This window comes from Tenrec ecaudatus, chromosome 2 (genome assembly GCF_050624435.1).
Source record: "Tenrec ecaudatus isolate mTenEca1 chromosome 2, mTenEca1.hap1, whole genome shotgun sequence".
In the NCBI taxonomy this organism is placed as follows: domain Eukaryota; kingdom Metazoa; phylum Chordata; class Mammalia; order Afrosoricida; family Tenrecidae; genus Tenrec; species Tenrec ecaudatus.
In genome coordinates, this window is record NC_134531.1 from 140,140,979 (window position 1) to 140,165,260 (window position 24,282).

Here is a 24,282-nt window from a genome sequence, read left to right on the forward strand (position 1 = left end):
CCTTCAAGATTTATAGAACTGGGCTTCCGAGACTTAAACCATCCAAGGTAGGTAATTTAATGCTGTTCCCAACCTTGTGAAGCTAACTGGGGCTACAAATGTTACTGGTGAGTGCTTTAATATAACAGAGAGATTATTTTGCCCCATTTCTAGTTTTTTGATAAAATACTTTCACGAGTTTTTATAGAAATATTCAGTGTAAACAAGAGTTTTAAACTGTGCGTGAAATGCATGTTTCTTATAGCACTCTGCTTGCACTTGTGTACAAACTCCTAATCCTACATAAAGTTGGCAAAATGGCATTGACGTTGACAAGTTATTATACTTACACAGCATCTGAAAAGCTTGGGGTTTTTATACTGATTAATTAATCTGTTGGTTTGTTTTTGTTTTCAATGCTACATTGATTAAGTCTCCTGAAATTCATCTTAATTAATTTTGCCTTTTCCCCTTCTCCTTTTGGTTTATCTTTATTAGCAGCCTAGAGATGATTTTGCCAAGAGATTGATTCCACTGTGGATAAAATGCTTTGTTAATCCTTCAGAAAGGGTGTGTGTGTGTGTGTGTAGTTTTTTTTTACTGTTCAAAAAATCAGCTCTATTTATGTAAGTCGGTAGGAACAGTTAATGAAATTGAATTTGTATCTTTGTAAAATGTATTTATGTGATGCGTTTGATGTTTTAATGTTTTTAGTAGTTACCTTTTGATGATAAATAGCTTCTCATTACTGTTTGACGTGCCAGTAGATGTTTCTCGCTGTGGGAGTCAGTTGTAGAATAACGTAAATAGAAGGTTTCTGCGCCTGAAATAGTTAGCACTGGACCTTGCCTCCCACACATACGCTGTAATCTCTAATATGTTTTTTCCTAGGTGATGCTGTCAGATAAAGGCTGATGTGGCTCCATGCTTCCTCTCAGTCTTAGTTTTATGATGTGTTTTGGAGAGGGCTGTTTTCTGAATTTTACAGGTTCTTCAGGCCCTACGATGGTATGCAAGAGACGAGTTTGACAAATAAAGGGCCTCATATACCCATTGTCAGAAAGTATTTGCCACTAGATAAAGACATTGTAGACCAAAACAGTTTTTCGCTGTTTAAAGATACTTAATCTACCCCTTTAAGTCAGGCATTTTAGTTCCCTTTACAGTTTTTTAAAGTTCTTGGTAGTCACAAAATGAATTGTCACTGATTTTCAGTTTTCTCTTTGTCTTTATTTTTTCTCATTTTAGGTCGGGTCACAAATCTTCGAAGGGTGACGTATGTTGTTTTAGATGAAGCAGACAGAATGTTTGACATGGGCTTTGAACCACAGGTAATCACATGTTTCCTGGTGTAAATGTAAGCCCTTCTGAGGGAGGGAGTGCCGTGTGGATGAAATGTTGATGTGGCTTCTGAATTTCACTCGTAATCTGTCTCCTAGTATGACAGTGAGTGGGGGACATAGCTAATTGAAGTACATCTTTATGTTGTTAAGTCCTGATAAAATCTGCTCAGAAGGTGATGGTTCAGGCTTTCCTGAGCTGTGGGTAACTGCCCGTAGCTGGCAGCAAGCGAGAGTGTCAGGTGTTGCAAAGTGAAATTGCGCCGTCGGGGCTTGCTCACTGTGCTCCTCAAGGAAACACATTGCCAGGCCTTTCTCCACTGCGGCTGGCTACCAATGGAAGGACTACGCCTGGAAGCTTTGTGGGTGCCTGCCGTCACATTGATTCCAGCCCATCGCTCTGTAGGTCAGGAGCCGAACTCTCCTGTAGGGTTTCCTGTGCGCTCACGTTTATGGGAGTTCCTGGACTTTTCAGTTAACCACTCAGCGTTTACCCATTGTGCCACCAGGACTCCTTAACAGACGCTTAGGCTTTCATAGCTTTCTTTTTGCTTCCAAGTAAATTGTTTGAAATCATGCTTGTACCTGTTCCGTGACTAATAATAGTCCATGTTATTTCAAATGTAAAATCAAAAAGCCAAAGCCCAATATGTTTTGTATAGTTTAGATCTTTGAACTCCTCCACATGTTATTTGCTGTAGTACAGAATTCCTGGGATATCAACTTAGAGAGGCATATTAAAAGATTTTCCACGTTTTTCTTAAAAGCAATGTCAAAGACTATATATATGTCAAAAATTCCAAATATGACTATATAGAACCATAGACTACAGTGATAGAACTAAGGTACAAGCCATGCTTGGCTTACGAACGAGACCTTCTCCTGTTCCATCAAGAATTTGTGAAGATATGCACACACGGTTCTTTTTTTTAAACGTTTTATTAGGGGCTCATACAACTCTTATCACAATCCATACATAAATCAATTTTGTAAAGCACATCTGTACATTCATTGCCCTCATCATTTTCAAAGCATTTGCTCTCCACTTAAGCCCTTTGTATCAGGTCCTCTTTCCCCCCCCCCCTCCCTCTGCCCCCCCTCCCTCATGAGCCCTTGATAATTTATAAATTATTGTTTTGTCATATCTTGCCCTGTTCGACGTCTCCCTTCACCCCCTTTTCTGTTGTCCGTCCCCCAGGGAAGAGGTCACATGTAGATCCTTGTAATCGGTTTCCTCTTTCCAACCCAGTCTCCCTCTACCCTCCCATTATCGCCACTCACACCCCTAGTCCTGAAGGTATCATCCGCCCTGGATTCCCTGTGTCTCCAGCTCCTGTCTGCACCAGTGTACATCTTCTGGTCTAGCCAGACTTGCAAGATAGAATTCGGATCATGATAGTGTGTGTGGGGCGGGGGGGGGGGTGGTGGTGGTGAGGAGGAAGCATTTAGGAACTAGAAGAAAGCTGTATTCTTCATCGGTGCTACATCGCACCCTGACTGACTCATCTCCTCCCCTAGACCCCTCTGCAAGGGGATGTCCAGTGGCCGACAAATGGGCTTTGGGTCTCCACTCTGCACTTCCCCCTTCATTCACTATGGTAAGATTTTTTTGTTCTGGTAATGCCTTATACCTGATCCCTTCGACACCTCGTGATTACACAGGCTGGTGTGCTTCTTCCATGTGGGCTTTGTTGCTTCTGAGCTAGATGGCTGCTTGTTTGCCTTCAAGCCTTTAAGACCCCAGACGCTATATCTTTTGATAGCTCCGCACCATCAGCTTCCTTTGACACATTTGCTTATGCACCCATTTGTCCTCAGCGATTGTATCATGTAGGTGTGCACCTAACGATAAGATTTTTTTGTTCTTTGATGCCTGATAACTGATCCTTCAGAACCTCGTGAATACTCAGGCTGGTGTGTTCTTCCATGTGGGATTTGTTGCTTCTGAGCTAGATGGCTGATTGTTTACCTTCAAGCCTTAAAACCACAGACACTATATCTTTTGATAGCCGGGCACTATCAGCTTACTTCACCACATTTGCTTATTCACCCACTTTGTCTTCAGCGGTTGTTGTCAGGAGGGTGAGCATCATAGAATGCTTATTTATTTATTTAATATTTTTTTTAATTGGGGTGAACTAGGTTCAGAATGCCAATTTAATAGAAGAAAGTATTTGTGCATTGAGGGAGTACTTGAGTGGAGGTCCAATGTCCTTCTGCCACCATAATACTAAACCCATAAATATATGCACATAGATCTGTTTCCCCATTCTCATGTATAAATGTTTGCATATGTACATGTCTTTATCTAGACCTCTATAAATGCCCTTTGCCTCCCAGCTCTTTCCTCTATTTCCCTTGACTTTCCTCCTGTCCCACTATCATGCTCAGTCCCTACCTGGGTTTCAGCAATTCCTCTTGGTTACATTACCCTCGATCATGCCCTACCAGGCTTCCCACACCCACCTCACCGCCAATTTGGATCACTTGCTGTTCGCTTGTCCCTGAGTTTGTTAACACCACTTCCTTACCCCCCACCTCTTCCTATCCCGTTTCCCCTCGGAATTGTTGGTCCCTTTGTTTTTCCTCCAGATAGTTCATCCAGCCTATCTTATTAAGACAGACCGTGGAGATAATAACACGCACAAATACAAGACAGCAAAACCAAGCAACATTATACCACAAACCACTGACAGAGAACAAAACACAAGAAAGAAGAGCCTGTAGTTAGTTCAAGGATCGTTTGTTGGCCTTTAGGAGTGTTTTCCAGTCCAGTCTGTTGGGGCACCACGCCTTTGCCCCAAAGTCCATCTTCAGCATTCCCTGGGGACTTTGCCGCTCCATTCCCTTGCTGTTCCGCTGCACTCCCCCAGTGCTTTGCCTCTGTGTGGTGGGATCAGATCGGGCGCAATTCTCACACTATCTCCGGTGTTGTCCCCCGCAGGGCCATGGGTCAGTGAGAGACGTCATCTCATAGCGGGGCTGGCCATGTGCTCCCCTCTGTGGACTGGCTGCTCTAATTGGGGTCATTGTCCTCACGGCCTGGTGGGCCAGGATGTGCTCCACTCTCTCCCCCTTCATCTGCTCCTGTGTGCTCTGATCAGATATGTCCCTCTCCCGGTGCTGCAGATTCAATGCTGTCCTTTGAAATAAATTCTTCTGGCAGAGTGCAGGCGTCCACTTAGTATTTAGTACTGGAGCCATTCTCCCAGACCTCTCCACTGGTTCCCTACTCCATGCCAGAATGTTGCATTCATACCTTGGGGCACTGGGTTGAAGTCTGGTCCCTCTTTCCCTGTGGAGATAGAAACAATACCCTCCCTTGGGTAGGTTAGTGCCCCATGCCCCTGCTCTCCATTTCTTCCTTATTTTCATCCTTTATTTTTCCTTTCCCTACCTCCCCAGTTGTCTACTGCACACACGGTTCTTAGTTAGCCTCCTGTCGTGCAAGAAGGGAGCCCTGGCACTGCCCTTGGGTTGGCTCAGGGACTGCTCCCTCCAAGGCTGGCCGTTGGAGCCACAGCCTCTCGGGGGAAACATGACACCATCTGCTCCCACAAAGACTCACAGCCTCAGGATCCCTCTGTAGGGTCGGCGCAGTGCCGGTGGGCTGGATTTGGGGTAACTGCAGCAAAGGGCCCTTGTGTTTGGCTCCTCCGCAGGATGGTGGTGCTTCCCACCCCGCAGCAGCTCCCCAGCAGGTGGAGCTTGTAGCAGCATGGGGAACCTGCCTGGAAACTCCTCTCTCTTGCTAGGGTCCTCATGAGCTGGCATAAGTCCACTTGTTGACAGTGGGATTTGGGGGGCTGGGGATGGATGTGGGAACAGCAAAAAAGGGGGGAAGCCTTTCTGGTAATCTAAATGCCACAAGTAAAGATGGCCGTGGCAAAGTTGTTGTGAGTAGGGCTTGGTTCTCATTTCAAAGGGAGGGCCAATGAAGGAGGATTTTGGAGATGATGGTGTCACACTTAAAGGTGGCAGCGCTGCTCAAAATGACAGCCGACCGTAACATTTGGACTGCGTGTGGCTATCTGCAGTCCTGCCAGTATTGAGGCTGACTCAGCAGGCTTCTGAGAGGGATGACTCTGCCTCTTCTCCACCATTTCGGAGCTGTGACCGGCCATTTCTCCTGTTTCAGTAACCATGACATTGAGTTGTAAAACTTCCATTTTTCAGCCAGGACAGAATTGATAAAAAACTGGCGGGGAAAAAAAAGAATTGGTCAGGAACCCTGCATCAGAGAGTAAGCTGCACATTCACCCCCGGGGACTGCCTCTGGAGGAAGGACTAGGTGGATGCTCTTTCGTTTGTTCATCTAGTCCCCAAGTGCGTCCTGCCTGTCAGGCGACAGTGCTTGCATGCATTGTGTTGAGATTTGGGGGACTACATTCTAAATTGGATATAAATAGAGTATGCTTAAAAGAGAGTAAACAGGATTATAGAAACACTTGACCCACGTGAGAAATAGTTCAGGAATGAGGGCTGTTGAGCTCAAAGTAAAAAGCTTTGATAGCATCCTTTAACTCTTTGAAAGTCTGTCATGTGAAAGAGGCATTGACTTGATCCTTTCTGATGCCAAGGAATGGAATGAGAGTTGGTGGGGAAGCCTGATCTGAGCTTAATGCACAGACTGCACAAGCATTGTTTGGAGATGAGATGGGCTGCTTTGTGGAGAGGGTAGCTATTGGATGTCCTTTTTGTCCAGGTGTTTGAGCAGAGGCACGGGGTCTGTTTGTGGAACAAGGAGCACCCTGGAGCATCAGCTAGCCTGGATGTAGGTGCTCCTCATCTTTTTTCAGTCATGGGAAATGGTGCATTTTATAATGCTGAAGGCAGGTGTAATGTTAGTGCCTTCGTGTTACTTATAGTTCAGTGAGAAATAAGATAGAGACAAAGAGCATATGCAAATTACTCGTATGAAATTGCCGGGGAGTGCAACAGGGTACAGTGGTCTTATAACAAGGGAACCTAAAGTACTGGGGCTTTCAGCCTTTTCTTAAGGAAAGAATCTGTTTGAGAAGCAAAGAGAAGGATTAGGTTGGAAAGACTAGTCCAGGCAAGGAAATGCTCTCTGTAAAGGTCTGACTACGAAGTAGGGGAGAAAGCATGAAAACAAACAGGAAGTCATTTACCATTTAATTGCATTTTATCCTATTGATTTCATAAAATATCTTTATTAAGTAGGAAGTCATTTATCATTAAATATCAAAGTGTATATAAAATTTTATCCCTAAGAAACACTAAATATATGACTAGTTTATATAAAAATACCTACCAGGATGTACTTAAACCTTAAAGCATTCAAATGAAAGTGTTAACAATGTCTATTAAGAGCTTCCAGGTATGGAGACTTAAAACGAAATGTCAGTAAGTTTAAAGACTTACTTGGTGGTCTGTGACTAGCTCGCTATCATTGCGTACTATGAATTTGGGAGGAAATAGGGTCGGAAGTTAGCCAGCAGTTGGGTTTCTTTCTTTTCTTTTTTTTAGTAGCCAGCAGTCTTGACAGCCAAATGAGAGGGTGCAAGTCAGTGACGCCCTGACTTGTACCCCTGAGAAGGGTCGGTCTAGGGACAGCTGCCCACCTCTGAGTGGCCATAGGGATGCATTCACAGGTTGGCTCTAAGCTCTCATGTGCAGTGGTAGACTGGTATGAAGCAGAGGATTTATACTCTGTTTCTTTTTTTCACACCAACAGCCTTACATCATTTATTGTTAAACTTGATTAGGAAGCAAAAAACTAAGGAATAAACCAGATTATTTGCCAATAGAAGTTCAAGTCATCAGATGGGGACAAAATTTGAGCCTGGGAAAATGTGGCCATGCGTGCCACCCTTCAGGGGGCTCCTTACAGCCCCAGCTTGGTTCTTCTCCAATGTCTTCTCTTGGAGTTGTACCTGATTTTATTACCGGTTTTCATTCGACTCCATTGGGGAATGGGTCGATTGTGCTTCTGTTTCTTGGCCAGGAATCTCTTGATCCTGAAAGTCTTATGAGACGACATGGTGAAGTCGGACCACCACACTCGAGGTGGCAGAGAAACGGAGAGAGGGAGGAGAGCTATACTCTATTTCATGGAGATATTTATATCTCTTCTTGAGATGGCAAGCAATGGAGTTAGCGTTGGTCTCCTGAAAACAATTATCCTTTGATCCTCCTTTTTTGTATATGCTAGAAACCCAAGATCTGTCATGGGTACTCTAGAAAAAGAAGGTTTATGTTGTTCCTTTGAAGAGATTGTCAAGGCCATAATGTGGGGGGGTTTGTTGTTTATATATTGTAGGTATTATACATTGTTTCTTTGATTCTTGTTTCCATATCTTATAAAACGAGAAGTTGAGATTACACGAGCAGCCCGTAAACCCATTTCTTTTTCTCTCTGACTGCCTCGCGGCTTTAACAAAAAGGGCAGTAGTTTGAACCAGCCGGCCACTCCCTGGTGAGAGATGTGACCATCTGCGTCAGTAAAGATTTATTAGGTTTGGAAGCCTTGTGGGACAGTTCAGCTGGGTCCTGTAGAATTGATGTGAGTCGCATTGGGTCTGGTGCAGTGAGTTACTGGTAGTGAGTTTAGTTTGAGGACTCAAACAGTCTTTGTCTTGCTGATTTATTTATCTCAGCAGTGTTTTTAAGGTTCATCTTGATAGGTTTTAAAACCATTATTGTGGTCACTGAGTTAAAAGTAGGCTTGAGTTGGGATAGGCGTAAAGGCTCCAGGAGACAGTTGAAATAATCTGAGAAGTGGATCAGGAACCCAGGCATTCTGACTGCCAAGGATAGGACTGCCCCATTCGCAGACTCTATCACCTGGTGGCGCCCTACTGGCTGGTGCTGTTGCTTAAGCAGTAGACTGCTCAAGATGAGGCTGTCGGTCTGCTCCCATGAAGATTTCGACTTTGAAAAGCCTATGTAAGGTCGCTATGCATTGGAATCCGTTGAATGGCACTGGGTTTGGGTTTTGGTATCATCTTGGTATGATTGAAAACATACCTCCAGAATTCTGTGTCTCTGGCAAGATCTCCACTCTGTTCCCAGCCCTCACCATTGTCTCCTGGAAACCATTCTCAGTATTCTTCTTCATTTTTCTTATGCAGTTTTCCTTATGAGGCACCACAAGAAATGCAGGATTTCGTGACTCCTTTAGTGCTCTGTTAGCTTTGAGTAATAGATGCCTCACTCCACTTCCACACAAGTCTACCATCATTGTTGTATTTCTTTCATATCTCCGATCACCATTTTATCAATATTGCTTATTTTATCTGTCCACCCTCATTAGAATATAAGGTCTTTGAATACACAACATGTCGTCTTTATTGTGTGTTCTTAACCCTTAGAACAATGCCTGGCATGTAGTAGGTATTCAGTATTCAGTGAAAATGACTGAGTAAAAAAAAGCAACAAAAAAAAAGAAAATGACTGAGTATGGCAAGGAGGGTGTAAGAGACCTGCTAGGGATGGATCAAGGGCAATGTAAACAAGAGGAATTACTGAAACCTAAATGAAGGCTGAGCATGTTAGTGGGACAAGAGGAAAGTAAAAAGAAATAGAGGAAAGAACTAGGAGGCAAAGGGCATTTATAGAAGTCTAAATACAGGCATGTTCATGTATAAATACATTTATACATGATGATGGGAAACTAGATCTATGTGCATATATTTATAGGTTTAGTATTAGGGTAGCAGATGGATATTGGGCCTCTACTCAAGTACTCCCTCAATGCAAGAACACTTTATTCCATTAAACTGGCATTCCATGATGCTCACCTTCCCAATACAATTGCTGAAGACAGAGCGGGTGCATAAGCAAATGTGGTGAAGAAAGCTCATGATGCCCAGCTATCAAAAGATATAGTGTCTAGGGTATTAAAGGCTTGAAGATAACAAACAGCCATCTAGCTTAGAAGCAACAAAGCCCACATGGAAAAAGCACACCAGCCTTTGTGAACATGAAGTGTCGAAAGGATCAGGTATCAGGCATCAAAGAACAAAAAATCATATAATTGTGAATGCGGGGGAGTGTGGAATGGAGACCCAAAGCCAATCTGTAGGTAACTGGACATCCCCTTACAGAAGGGTCTCAGGGAGAAGATGAACCAGTCAGGGTGCAGTGTAGCAATGATGAAACACAACTTTCCTCTAGTTCTTTAATGCTTCCTCCCCACTATCCTGATCCCAGTTCTGCCTTACAAATCTGGCTAAACCAGAGCATGTACACTGGTACAGATAGGAACTGGAAACACAGGGAATCCAGGACAGATGATCCCTTCAGGACCATTGGTGAGAGTGGCAATACCTAGAGGGTGGAGGGAAGGCGGGATAGAAAGGGGGAACTGATTACAAGGATCTACATATAAGCTCTTCCCTGGGAGACAGATAACATAAAAGTGGGTGAAGGGAGATGTGGGACAGTGTAACATAAGACAAAATAATAATTTATAAATTATCAAGGACTCATGAGAGAGGGGGAGCAGGGAGGGAGGGGGAAAATGAGCTGTTACTAAGGGCTCAAGTAGAAAGCAATTGTTTTGAGAATGTTGAGGGTAACAAATGTGCTTGACACACAATGGATGTATGTGTGGATTGTGATAAGATTTGTACGAGCCCCCAATAACATGATTTTTTAAAAAAAAACATAAAGCAATGAAAGCAGGGTCCTCTATTTCAATTTTTTTTAAAATGGACCGAACAAATGAAGGAAAGAAATGATAGTAGTAAAGTATGGTTGCTAGATCCAGTTTGAGACAGACTACAGAGTTTGTTGATGGATTGCCTGTGCGGTACATGCTAAGAGGAATAGTCAAAGATGACTCTTCATCATATGGGGAACTGAGAAAGAGCCGACTGGGGGAAAACAACTGTGTTAATCTTAAATTAACAAGTTGAAAGGTCAGCGATGTAGGTTTTTATTCCTTCCAAAAGTTCTTTCTACTTAGTTTTAATGTCTTATATTTTTTGGAGTCCACTCTCACCACTACTTATTTGTGATGTTTTCAGGTCATGCGCATTGTGGATAATGTCCGTCCTGATCGACAGACGGTTATGTTTTCAGCCACTTTCCCCAGAGCAATGGAGGCTCTGGCCCGCAGAATCCTGAGTAAACCCATTGAAGTGCAGGTTGGAGGCAGGAGTGTGGTGTGCTCCGATGTGGAGCAGCAAGTGGTGGGTACTATCTTTGAGGGAATCCCTAACTCACTTGAGGCTTACATCGTGTATATGTGATTCTATTTTTGGTCTTTATTTGTGATGTAGGAGATGATTTTTAAAAATTAAATAGCATGTGTCAACTGTAGCTTTTAACATTTTACCAGATGTACTGGTAGTCAGTGACACTCTTTAAAATGTTCTTTTTCAATTTTCCCACTTGGAGTGGTGGGCTGGGAGGTAAAAAATGTTACATACCTGTCTTATTATTTGATCTATAGGACTTGAAGTTAAAAAGATAAAATAGGTGATAACTTTGTAAGCCTGTTCTCTGAAAAGTACATTTTTGGGTCTTGCTGGTTTACAGTATAAAACCAACATCTCATACTTTCTAAGATATACCAATATTTTGTCTTTATTCATCACAAATAAGATGAACATTTCTGCTCAAGGCATATGTTTGCATTTTCTCCCATTAACTTGATATAATTTTGTGTTTTCAGATTGTGATTGAAGAAGAAAAGAAATTCTTGAAGTTACTTGAACTTCTAGGGCATTATCAAGAATCCGGATCTGTCATTATATTTGTGGACAAGCAGGAGCATGCTGATGGCCTTCTGAAAGATTTAATGAGAGCGTCTTATCCTTGCATGTCTCTTCATGGAGGTACTGTTTCATTCACCCGTGATGAAATATGTATGAAGTGTTTAACTTGCAAGGCATACTGCTATGTTTTGAATGATAATATTTACTTTGTTTTTTATTATTTAGAAGTACATTTTATATAATCTATCTAAGTTTTTGCTCACCACAGACAGTTCTGTGAGGCTAAGCATTATTATTACCCATCTCAATAATGAAGACAATCAGGCAAAAGATCTACGGAAAAAGCAAAACAAAACATTGACCAAATTCCGTAGCCATAAAGCAGCTAAAGAGGAATTGAACTCAATTAAAAAAAATCATTTTATTGAGGCTCTTACAGCTCTTAGAACATTCCATTCCCCAATTGTATCAAGCATATATGTACATATGTTGCCATCATCATTTCCAAAGCATTTCTATTTTCCCCTTTCCCTCCCCCACCCTTCCACCCTCATGAATGATGAATTCTTGATCAATTATATATTGTTATTATTTTATGCCTTACACTGTCCATTGTCTCCCTTCACCCACATATCTGTTATTTGTCCTCGCGGGGGCGGGGGTGGGGTGGCGGCGGCTGTATATTCAACCTTTGATGGGTTCACCCTTTTTCCCCCTTCCTGAACTCAGTCTTTTGACTCCTTGTTACACTCTACTATAACATCGAAAGCTTTTTTAATTGACGTTTTTACATAGCATTTTAATTTTGTGTAATATTATTGTTACATGTATATAGGACTTACAACACCCAAAAAATCTAACCGTTTGGATAATTCTCATTAACCAAGAATTCTGGTTATCTATGGCTTTGTAATGAATGCATCAATCCCATATTTAGTGGCATATAAACGTAACTCATTTATTTTGTCTATGAATCAGCAATTCAGGCCAAAGTCACCTGGGATCGCTCGCGCTCATTCTGTGTCATGTGGGGTGGCTCAGTTGGGCCTGGGAACTTACTTTTACTTGGTTTTTCTTTTGTGGGTGGCAAGTTGGGGTTTGCTATTGCCCAGAGGCTGAGTGGAACTATTGAATGGGGGGCCCTGCTCCTTTCCGTGTGGACCTATTCTTAAGGCTATTTGGCCAAGAGACAAGAAAAGAAAGCTGCCAGTCCAGTTAAGGTTGAGATTGGAATGGCAGAGCCTTCACATTATCCACTTTCTATTAGCCAAAGTGGTCAAATGACTGCCCCGTACTCTAGAGCAGGGGTCCTCAAACTATGGGCTACCTGCCGCCCACCGATGACACTTATCTGGCCTGCCGGGTGTTTTTGCCTCGTTTGATTTTTTATTTCAAAATAAGATATGTGCAGCGTGCATTGGAATTTGTTCATAGTTTTTTTTTTTTTTTTCAATTGTGAGACTTTTGGTGAATTTCATCTTCAACATTCTAAGTTTTACCATGTGTTCCTTGAATATTGTCCTCACATAAGTTTTACATTTGTTTTTCTTTTTTATTATTATTTTTAATCATTTTACTAGGGGCACATACAACTCTTAGCACAATCTATACATACTTCAATTGTGTAAAGCACATTTGTACATTCATTGTCCTCATCATTCTCAACACATTTGTTCTCCACTTAAGCCCCTGGCATCAGGTCCTCATTTTTTCCCTTCCCTCCCAGCTCCTGCCTCCCTCCGTAGTTTTTTTTTAAAACGATGGTCCGGCCCTCCAACGGGTCTGAGGGACAGTAAACTGGCCCCTGTTTAAGAAGTTTGAGGACCCCTGCTCTAGAGAGTGGAGACATTCAGCTCGCCTCTTGATGAGAGTATCGTCTAACATGATGTTCTGACTATACAGAATTCTTGTCAGTTATGAGATTGGTGGAAGCATGACATTAGAATCTCCAAAAATGATTGTGAACTTGTTTGTTTCTATCTTCTCCCTCTCTTTCCTTCATAGATTGTAAAGCTTGGTGTGAGAAAGGCAGTTGGGTACTGGCTTTTTGACCAATTACATAATGATTATAATGCCTTTTGGACCAATTGGACCTTTGGTCTTTGTAACATGTTCCTTTATCTTTGGTGGTATTGTCTCTTAAAGTCCTAAGAATATTAATGTTTCCTCTACCCTTCTTATACTTACTCTTGTCTGGTATATGTTTTTCTATTCAACATCTCTCTTGTCTTTTAAATCTAAACCTATCATGTCTATACTACATGTAGTTAGGTCTTGCTTTTAAAAATCTGCTTGACAATTGTGTTTCAGTGAGTTTGTTTGATATGATTGGTTATGGTTTGATTTAGTCCTGCCATTTTGCTATTTACTTTCTTTTTGTCCAATGTGTATTCATTCCATATTGCTTTCTCATTTCTTCTGGAAATTTCAATAATTTTTTGAATGCCATTCTCATATTTCTATCGACTTTTCAGCTGTTCCTCTTTGCATTATTTTTTAAATGGATGCTCTGGGAATGACACTATATATTCTTTTCTGTCTTCTTCAAATTAGTATCCTACCTTTTCACGAAAAAATGTAAGAATCTTGCATTAATTTATGCACATGTACCATATGCATACCTACCCTGGTTTTTTGCTATAGTTGTCTTATGTATTACATTTAAATATTTTAATCCCCTTGGGCTAATGTAATTTTGACTTTGAACCATCAGTATTGAAATTAATTGTTAAATAGAATCTATTCTTTGTCTCCATATTTGCCATTTCTAATGTTAATATTTAAGATCTGAGGTCCCAATACTGAGTTATTTTCCATTAACCTGAAAAATATTCATTATATCTTATATTACAGGTATTCTGGTAACAAATTCTCTTTGTTTTTTCTTACCCAATTTTTTTAGTTTGTTTGAAGAATATTTGTAATCTAAAAATTATTCTTTTCTTTTTTAAATTTTTTAAACAATTTATTAGGGGCTCATACAACTTTTACCACAGTCCATACATATATATACATCAATTGTATAAAGCACATCTGTACATTCTTTGCCCTAATCATTTTCTTTTTTTTCTCCTCTTTTCTTTTTTTACATTTTATTAGGGGCTCATACAACTCATCACAATCCATACATATACATACATCAATTGTATAAAGCACATCCATACATTCCCTGCCCCAATCATTCTCAAAGCTTTTGCTCTCCACTTAAGCCCTTTGCATCAGGTCCTCTTTTTTTTTTTTCCCTACCTCCCCTTTCCCCCCTCCCTCATGTGCCCTTGGTAATTTATGCATCGTTATTTCGTCATATCCTAAAAATTATTCTTACTGGCACTACATTTTTTTTGGTACTTTACAGATGCCATCCCAGTACCTTTTTTTGTTGTTCTGTCTTTTTAGCCCCATAGTTTGTAATGAAAAGTTAGCCAAAAATCTGATTTCCCTCTCCACTTTAGTAAGGTGACTTTTGTCTTCTGCTTGTTTTCAACATTTTTAAAAAATCTTTGCTTTTTAGCAGTTTGACTTAATCTTATAGATACAAGTTTTAAAGTTACAACATCGGGGGAAATTTTTCTTTTGGTTTATTGCAGAGTTGTTTTTTAATCATATTTTGGGGTGCTCTTAAAGCTCTTATACATCAATTCCATACCTCAATTGTTTCAAGCATATTTGTACATATGTTGATATCATCATTCTCTAAATATTTACTTTCTATTTGAGCCCTTGGTATCAACTTCTCTTTTTCCTCTCCCTCCTCCTCCCACCTTCTCCTTACCTCATGGTATTGCTACTTCCAATTCTGTACCTGAGGGATTTATCTGATCTGGATGCTGTGTGTCCTGAGCGCCTGTGTACCAGTGTGCTTGCTCTGGTCTAGCCAGAACGGAAAGGCAGGACTGGGGTCAAGATAGTGGGTGGTGAGGAAGCCCAAAAGAACCAGAGGAGCATTGTGTGTTTCGTCAGTACTATACTGCGCCCTGGTTGACTCATCCCTCTCTGTGACCCTTCTGTGAGAGGATGGCCTGTTGTCTACAGGTGGGTTTTGGATCTCTGCTCCAGCCCCACCTCATTCTCAATAATATGGTTTTTGTTTGCTTTGGGTCTTCTAGTGCCTTTTACCTGATTCTGTTGACACTTCATGATCACACAACAGGCTGGTGTGCTCCTTCCATGTAGGCTTGCATTGCAGTTTCTAAGCAATAGTCTATTAGCCAAATTTGGCCTGCCACCTGTTTTTGCAAATATAATCTTAATGGAATACAGTACATTAATTTACATGTTATATATGGCTGTTTTTAGGCAGAGTGAAACCTGAAATTATTGCTTTTTGGTTTATCCAGAAAGTTTGCCTCTGCTGTGCAGGCCTGTGAGTGCCAGCGTGGCTTTAGATGCATGTAACTGCCATCATCAGGACATAGGATACGGCCATTGTCCCTGTCATCCTATCTCTATAAAGTTAATTATTGTCCTTATAGCCTGTCCTGACAACCATTTCCCTCTGCTCTTTCATTATGGTTTTGGTTTTTCAAAAATGTAAATGGAATTAGAAAAGTAGGCAACCTTTTGCGATTTCACTGTTTCACTCGGCAGAATTGCTTTAAGATTCATCCAAGTTGTTAAACGTGTCAATATTTCATTTCTTTTTATTGCTGAGTAATATTCCAATATATCAAAATAGCAGCATATATCTATTCATCCCTTAAAGGCCATTTGGATTGTTTCCAGTATTTGACAGTTTTAGAGAGATTCTATTAAGTATTCATGTGCAGAACTTTGTGTGAACTTGTCTTTGATTTCCTGAAGGGTAGAGAGCTAGGAGTAGGATTCTGGGTCATATGGTGCATATACATATATATACAGCTCTGGGGCTTTTTGTTTGTTTTATTTTGCATGCAGAATCTGTAAATGTATGTCTTAAACCAAATTTGGGGAGTTCCTTAATTTTTAAGTTTTTTCTATCTTATTCTTTCTCTTTTGAACTCTGATAAAAGCTTACATACCATTTTCCCCTGTAATTTATATCATTTGTTTCTTCAAAGCCTGTCTTAGAGTTCACTCATTCTTTTGCCATCATCCATCTACTGAGCTACTATGTTTTAAAATTTAGTTACTACATTTTTTTTAACTTCTAGACTTCCCAGTAGATCCTCTTTTGTTTTTGTGTTTCTCTGAATAAATTTTCTGTTCACTCTTTATGAACTTGGATTTCGTTATAATAGGTGCTTTAAGATTTTTGCTAGTGTAACATCTGGATCATCTTGATAGCATCGTGGTTGACTTTATGTTTTCGTTTCTTTGTGTGTCACTAATTGTTGGTTTGTGGCTTCAGTTTTATGAATGATACAGAGATGCCGAGATTTTCTGTGGTACCCTCAAGAGTTTGGATCTTTTTTTGGGCTAGGTTACTCTTTGGAGTAACTAAAAGGAGTCCCCCCCCCACTCCCCCGTGTTCATCCAACGTTCCTAGTTATTATCTGCAGGACAGTTGACCCAATAGGTGCTTCTGTATTGCTAGAAAAGTGTATGTGTGTGCATGCGCATGCACCCATGTGTGTGTATAAGTGAGACAGTTTTTTTCTTATAAATGTCTATTATGTGCATCATATTTTTGCCAAAATATTTACGAACAAGGGCATGGAGATTCAGATAAACTTATGATTGTCTAAATGTTGAGCTAAAAAGTCTCTCAAACTTCAGGGGGTCTTATGCCCAGAGTATTTTCGTTGTAAGTACTATCTGGGCTTGCCATCCTCCTGAGGCGGTAGAACATGCGGGAGAGGTGCGAGACTCCGGGTATCTTTGTGAAGCCAGACATGCTAGAGAAACAGTGAATGCTATTGTCTTTCTTTATTTTATGCTTAGGAAAAAATATTTTTGACAAAAACATTCTTTATTTTAACATGCAATCGCTTTATTTTTGTTATAATAATACTGTTATTTTTAACATGCATTTAAATATTTCTAAGATTTCTCAATTTGAACTTCTGATTCATTAAATACCAGGAAGTACCCTGAATAAACTAATGCTTTCTGAGGCTTGATTTGTTAAGGATCTAAAGGTGACCTGAGCACAGATGTGTGGTAAGGGCTGAGTTAAACTCATCGTGGTTCACCTCCTGCTGATAAATGCAGCCAAATTCTGGAAGAATCTGTGAATAAATTTGGGGTTACGTTTTTGTTTTTTTTTTAAAACAGGGTTAGAGAAACAAAGGCAGAGTCAGTGATAGGAAAAAGACAGGAAATTTAGTGGCAGGATCAAAGGTCAGTGGAGAAGTAATAGAAGAGAATTGCCTAAGGATCTTGCTAAAATGCAAATGTGAATCATTGTTTGGGGAGGAGCCAAAGATTCTTCATGTCAGGTAATACGACTGATGTTTCTGGTCTTTGAGGTTTCTCTTTCCTAGATGATATTTAAATCCCAGGAGAAGTACTATAGCCTTGTCCATGTAAGCTGATGATGCTTGCCTTTTTCTCCTTTTACACCCACACCACGTTTTGCTTCATGACTCTTGAAGCTGGATATCTGTGCTTTTAAAACTTTAAACCCAAGAAAAGGGGACAAAGGACAACGCATATTTGAAAGATACATAAATAAGTTGGAAGCACTAACCTTCGGTCTTGCCATTACATTTCCTTATTGTTTTGTTTCCTATATTTTGAAAATTGGAATTGATCCATATAAGTTGAATTTGATCTTTAGTCTTTGTATAACATCTTTTTCTTGAGTGTCAGAGGAAATGAAAGTTTAACTTGAACTCTTTAATTTACTTACAGGTATTGATCAGTATGACCGAGATAGCATCATAAATGACTTCAAAAATGGCACCTGCAAACTTCTTGTGGCCACATCTGTTGCTGCCCGAGGGCTAGATGTGAAACATCTTATTCTTGTAGTCAATTACAGCTGCCCCAACCACTATGAAGACTATGTGCACAGAGCCGGGCGAACTGGAAGAGCAGGCAACAAAGTAAGGGGAAAAATGTTGATTTCAATAAAATGGAAATAGTATTTTTAGAAGTAGACAATGGGAGTTTTGAGACATTTTGAAATTCCTTAATTAGTGGAGGAGGGGAAATAGTTGATGTTGACTATTTATATACACATACAAGTCAGAGTATTGTTAAAATGATTAGATAATCCAGTTGCTGTCTATAGCCAAATACTGATAACAGTTTGTGTTCCTTTGTAGTCTCCCCAATAAAAATTATTATTTATACACATATCGATATGCACATATACCTAACATATAGATGCCATGTGTATAAGTGTAGGTGACATGTGTTTGCTATCTGAGGGGGCATCCCCCAAAATGGAATTTTTATTTTATTTATTTATTTTTAAACCTTTTATTAGGGGCTCATACAACTCTTATCACAATCCATGCATATACATACATCAATTGTATAAAATTTTTATTCTTAAATGGAAATTATTTCAAAGCTGTGTATTTAAATTTTTTTACAAAACAACCTTATCACCTTCAAAGTCTCTCCATTACACTTGATACATTTGTCAAATCTGCAATTCTATTCTGGGAAACATCTTCCAAACTCATCTATTTGGATGGCTGACAGCACCTGCCTCATTTTTTTCTTCATCTCTTTCACATCGCCAAATCACTGTCCTTCCTTTCATGTCCCTCTTTGTTTGTGGAAACAAAAAGAAGTCCCATGGAGTGAGGTCACGTGAGTCAGGTACATGGGGCAAGAGAGTATGCTGCTTTTGGTAAAAAAACACAACAACAAACCTGGTGCACTGAGATGGCTGCATGAGCAGGTGCATAGCCTTGGTGACAAAACCAGTCCCTCGTCTGCCACAAATCAAGCTTTTTTTTCACACGTTGTTACACAATCTTTTCAGATCCTTTAAATAGAAAGCTTGATTCATAGTCTGACCTGGTGGGACAAATTCCAAATGCACTCTCCCCCTCACAGAAAAACAAAAACAACGACAACAACAAAAATGCGCATCGGCATAGTCTGCGATTTCACTTGAGTTTTTTGGGGTGAGGTGATGATGGCCTCTTCCACTGGCTTGACTGCTATGTGCTTTGGCATGGTAGTAATAGCAACCTGTCTCATCACCAGTACCGACCTGGGGAAGCCTGGGCTGCTGCAATCTGTTTTCAAAGCACAGCCTGTTTCCAGCACACAGCTCTTCTTAGCCAGGCAGAGTCCAAGGCAGAAATTTCACAGCCATTCCCAAATCGTCCGTTAAAATTTGCTGACTCAGCTCCAGGATAGTCCAGATAACTCCCCCATCTCTTCATGGTCTGTCATCAGTCTTCGAGCACAAGTGCACGAGTTTTGTCAGCATTTTCATATGTTCGGGAACTTGACAGATGTGCAGAACAAGCTTGTCATCAATCAACATTTCACCTTTTTTGGAACAAGAAAATCACTCGTACACTTGAGTTTTTCCCATAGTGCTGTCCTTGTAAGTTATGTTCAGCGTCACAACAGTTTCTGCGGCATTTTTCCGATCAGGAAACAAAATATCACAGCCAGACGCTGTTCTCTTACATCGGCCATCACAAAAAACCAAGTTCGAGCAAAACTGCTTTTACAAAAAAATTCACTGTGACCTGAGAGATCCATCCTTCCCAGGCAATGCGGCTGGGTGCACTAACTCAGAATAAGTTGCTCGATGCCCTAGCGGAAAAAAGCTCCACATAGCAGAGCTGTTTCCTGGTTCTTTGAGGGTTCCCCCTTGTATATGCATATGTTGTTTAACTCAAGTATAATCTGCTAACTGTATGCCTCTAACTGAAGGCTTTAATTGCTGGTGACATTGACTGGGTGATATGGGTGATACTCCATATAGTCTCAGTATAATAGGAACAGCGGACATTTAAGGAATGCTTATATACCAGGCATTGTTCTGAGTGTATTGTGTTGCACATTTCATTTTATCCCTATAATGCCCTTGAGTTACTCTAATCCCATTTTAAAGATGGAAAGTAATAACTTGTGGTATCTGTATTCTTTTCATCTGAGATATTTGGAGGAGTTGGGAAACCTGTTCTTTCATAAGATCAGGTAGTAAATATTTTCGCTTTTGTGGGTCACATGTGGTCTCTGTCATATACATGCGTGTATGTGTTACCCTACCTTATAGAAAAGGAAATACTATTCTTAAGACAGTACAAAAGCAAGCTGACAATGAATAACATTAAAAAAACAAACATGTTAGATCCTATTTTAAAATGTCTAGAATACATAGGTAGGGCAGCATATATTATATTGGAGACCTGCATGAGGTTTGCTGCTGTTCTACTTTGCGCTTCACCTTTTCTCTTGTTTGGACCCAGGAACTTCTTAGGTTGCTGGAAGCATGTGAGTGAGGTCTTAGTTGTTAGAGAATCCAGGAGAGGTGGTTCAGCCAATCTCCTTTGTTAAACAGTTAGAAAAATAAATAAGTATATGAAGCTATTCCTTTATAAATATAATGAAGCATATTTAAGTAGTTATATTGTTGCATAAGTATTTTTAATATTTCCTTGTTTGGACTTAGAGGAAGACATGGAAAGAGAACACACCAAGAGCTTTATACGGCTTAGCTTTGGGAGGTAGTATGGTAGGCAGTGCTGGAAGGGTGGACTGCAAAGAAAAGCAACTAATATTTGTGAAATTCAAGTATATTTCATAGAAAATCATGAATGTTTGTACTCATTAAGGAATTAGGAGCCCAGCAGTGCCATGGGGGGCCTGGTGGTCCAGTTGGTTAAGTGTCGACGGCTAACCTCAAGGTCATCATGTCAAGCCCAGAGCCACTCCGAGGGGGAAATGTGAGACCGTGTGCTCTTATAAGATTTACAGTCCCTGCAATTCTCTGGAGCAGTTCTTCTCTGCCCGATAGGGTTGCTATGCATCCGCAGCAGTGTGTTTGGGATTTGGTGGTGCCATGCTCCAACAGTTGGCTGGTCGCAGAAAAATTGGGTGTTCTGACTCACCAGCCACTCAAACTCCAAAACCAAACTCGCTGCCACCTGTGAGTCAATACTGACTCAAAGAGAGGACCCAAAGACCTGGTGAACAGCTTCCTTCAAGACTGTGGCTTAAGAAACCCGATCGGACAATTCTGTTCTGTCCTGTAGGGTCACTGTGAATTGGAATCAGCTCATTGGCGCACAGTGTCCATGAAGAAGTTAGAAATGATCCATTTTTGCTTAATGTATTTTGAAAAAACATTTCCCTTTGAACCATTAAAAAAATTATTAGAATTCTGAGTCCTTTAAAATTCGATAAGTGGCATCAGTCTTTGCAGGATTTAAGTGGTCCGGATATTGTCTTATTTGTGATCTCCACAGAGTGTATCTTGTTAGCGCCTGATGTGTTTTTGTTTTTTATGCTCGTTAGGGCTATGCCTACACTTTCATCACAGAGGATCAAGCTCGCTATGCTGGTGACATAATAAAGGCCCTCGAGCTGTCCGGGACTACAGTGCCTTCCGATCTGGAGAAACTGTGGAGTGATTTCAAAGATCAGCAGAAAGCTGTGAGTGTTAATAGCCACTGTTATTTCTGTAGATAGTATCTGAACCGTGCCTCCCCCTCATCTGTCATGTGTTGCTATGATGCACCAGTGTTGTGTAATACTTCCAACTCCTGATAGGGTTATTCTTAGTGATCCCTTTGGAGAGAGGAGGGAAAAAAATCCTTTTGCGTGAATTTAGTAGTAGAATTGTTTAGTCTTCTAGAGTACTTGTACTTTCTCACATGCTCAAATGAAGTGTTTCTGTCACACTGGTATACTTTGCCTTGGAAAATACGTAAATGCTGCAGTCAGTACCTAACACGAAAAAGTTTTTATTGTGAAACTAACTTTTTTGTTTTTCTTTGAAAGGAGGGGAAAATCATTAAAAAGAGTAGTGGGTTCTCTGGTAAGGGATTCAAGTTTGATGAAACAGAACAAGCGTTGGCTAATGAGAGGAAGAAATTACAAAAAGCAGCTCTTGGCCTGCAAGATTCAGATGACGAGGATGCTGCCGTTGACGTAAGTTTTGGAGTTCTAAGCCTCATTCCTATTAGCTGAAGCGGTTGTTCATGTGATGCTTATTGAGGTGGTTTATCACCGGAAATATCTGTGTGTGCGTGTTTACTCTGCTTTTTAAAGTGGTCATTTTAAAAATTTTTAATTTTTTTGAACTTTAAGTGAAGGTTTCCGTTTAACATTCAACAACTCATACATATTTTGTTTCAACTCTTCCACTGCAATCTCCTGAATGCACCTTTGCTTATCTACTTTGTCCCTGTTAACTGTTTCCATCCCTCTTCCTTTCCTAACCCTCTGAACTTTGTCCTTGGGTAAGTGCTGCCCTTTGCGCGTGAGTGGTTGATTCGTCTCCCACAAAGGCGCGTTAATTCTCAGGCCCGAAGGCCACAGTCTTGAGGGTTCTACTGGCCACTGTCTTTCAAGTAATTCTGGTCTCCTCTGTGATTCGGGGGCTCAACAAGTTTGGGGTTTCTTTCTTTGGAATCCTAGTCTTCTAAGTTTCAGAGAGCATGCTTAGCAAAACAATTTTAGAAAATGTTCCCAGTGTGTCCAGTTCTCCCCTTTCCAGTTGATCTGTCGTAGCACTGTACATCCGTATAAAAGGCTATGCTAAGTCCTTAATAAAGAAGCTTGTTTCACTCAGAAAGTCTTCAATATATTTTGATCATAGAACATTTTAAAAAATAACCCTTTAAAGCTTAGACCAAAATACAACATTGGAAATCATGAATTCAGTTTGCTTGTCCTTTGAGGAAATTGAAACCCAGACCATGTATTTGGTTGAGGACCACAACCCATTCTACTCATGGACCTCAAGTCAGTTGCACTTACAGTGACCCTATCGAAGTTTCTTCTTCCATGGAGCAGCTGGTAGATTCTAGCTACTAAACTTTTGATTAAGCAGAGGAGGGCTTAACCACTGCACCACGAGGGCTTCTGGGCTGGCACCTGGCCTCCTGACAACCTTGTACTGTGTGTGTGTGTGTGTGTGTACAGTATAATAGTATTAGGGGCTTTTTTTTGGCATCCTCCTTTTTCCCCTAGTGAACCTACCAAGACCAACATCACTGCCATTGAATGGATTATGGCTTAGTGACCCTGTAGGGACATAGTAGAACTGTTCCTTTGGATTAAACGCAGGTTTTAGTTCGTGTATAACTGTATAACGAAGAAACCTAAAGCTTAGCAGGTTAAAAGAAGAGTGTTAGGTCGCACAGTTTCTGGGGGTCAGGATTTCTGTAGCCGGGTGCTTCAGGCTCATGAGGTTGCAGCCTAACTGTTGGTCAGGAGTGGGATGGGGTGGTGGTTTTTCTGGTCATTTAAGTAATAACATAAATTAGGTCAAATGACGGGACAGTTTGGGAGTGAATAGAGTCACAAGGGAAGGTGTTCCTATCGGTTAGTACCTTACACGTTTCCCATTCATTCATGATGTATTTGTTTAGGCACTAATGCAATGCTTGCTGTTTCAAATACTTTTTATTCAATTAAATGTTGAGCTTAAAACAAGTTGATACTTAAACCTCTTATCAGATAACTGATGTTTTTAAGAGATGTTACTGAATAAATATGATGGGACTTCAAAAGGTTTGTTGGGGAAGAAAATCTATTATTACCTTTCCGTTTCATTTTTCCTTGATTTTTTTTTGAAACCCCCTTACAGATTTAAAAAAAAATTTCCTTATTAATGTTAAGTAGACTGTGCCCATTTCACTGAAGAGTTTTTATATATAGTAACTTAGTTGTTAATCCATGAACAAACTTCTGTGAATTGGAGATTTAGAAGACAAAAGGCTTATTTGCCTGATGTGAGTTTCTTAAGGGTTTTTCCTTATCATTTTTGTCGATAGCAGTAGTCACTGTAGGGCAAAAGACATCTTTAAAAAGAAATCCAAATAACCTGATTTTCTCCCCACGACAGGGTTGGCTGTGATAGGAGGCTCCCTAACTCCTGGAAAGCCGAGCCTTTCGGTGTTCTCCTGTCTCCACTGGGAAGCTAGTCTCCGTCGCTTTGCTTTCTTGGCTCACAGAAATACAGCGAGGTCCCCATTTTGGACTCTTTAAGGCAAATCCAATTGCACTTAAGAGTTGGGAAGAGTTTTGTACCAGCCCCCCTGAAGATCGTTACCATATTTTTAGTTCACTTGAGTTATTGTCCTTCTTAACCTTGTTCATTGCATTGTAATTTGGCTTCAAGGCCTGAGCCCTAGGATAGCAGATTCATCCTCATTTGTTGATTTCAGCTGTGTTTTCTAGACTTTCATGCCATCGACTTCAGTAGTTCA

At 40.5% G+C, this 24,282-nt stretch overlaps 1 protein-coding gene across 2 annotated transcripts in view; it reads left to right on the forward strand.

Annotated features, from left to right (window-relative positions):
* Positions 1–24,282, forward strand: part of DDX46 (DEAD-box helicase 46) — a 65,642-nt gene that overhangs the window by 26,669 nt on the left and 14,691 nt on the right. For both annotated transcript variants that reach the window (XM_075541571.1, XM_075541572.1), the window contains exons 13-18: positions 1,228–1,310; positions 10,313–10,477; positions 10,963–11,125; positions 17,777–17,970; positions 21,362–21,499; positions 21,848–21,997. In XM_075541571.1, coding sequence (XP_075397686.1) covers positions 1,228–1,310; positions 10,313–10,477; positions 10,963–11,125; positions 17,777–17,970; positions 21,362–21,499; positions 21,848–21,997 — 893 coding nt within the window. The remainder of the gene's footprint in view (positions 1–1,227; positions 1,311–10,312; positions 10,478–10,962; positions 11,126–17,776; positions 17,971–21,361; positions 21,500–21,847; positions 21,998–24,282) is intronic.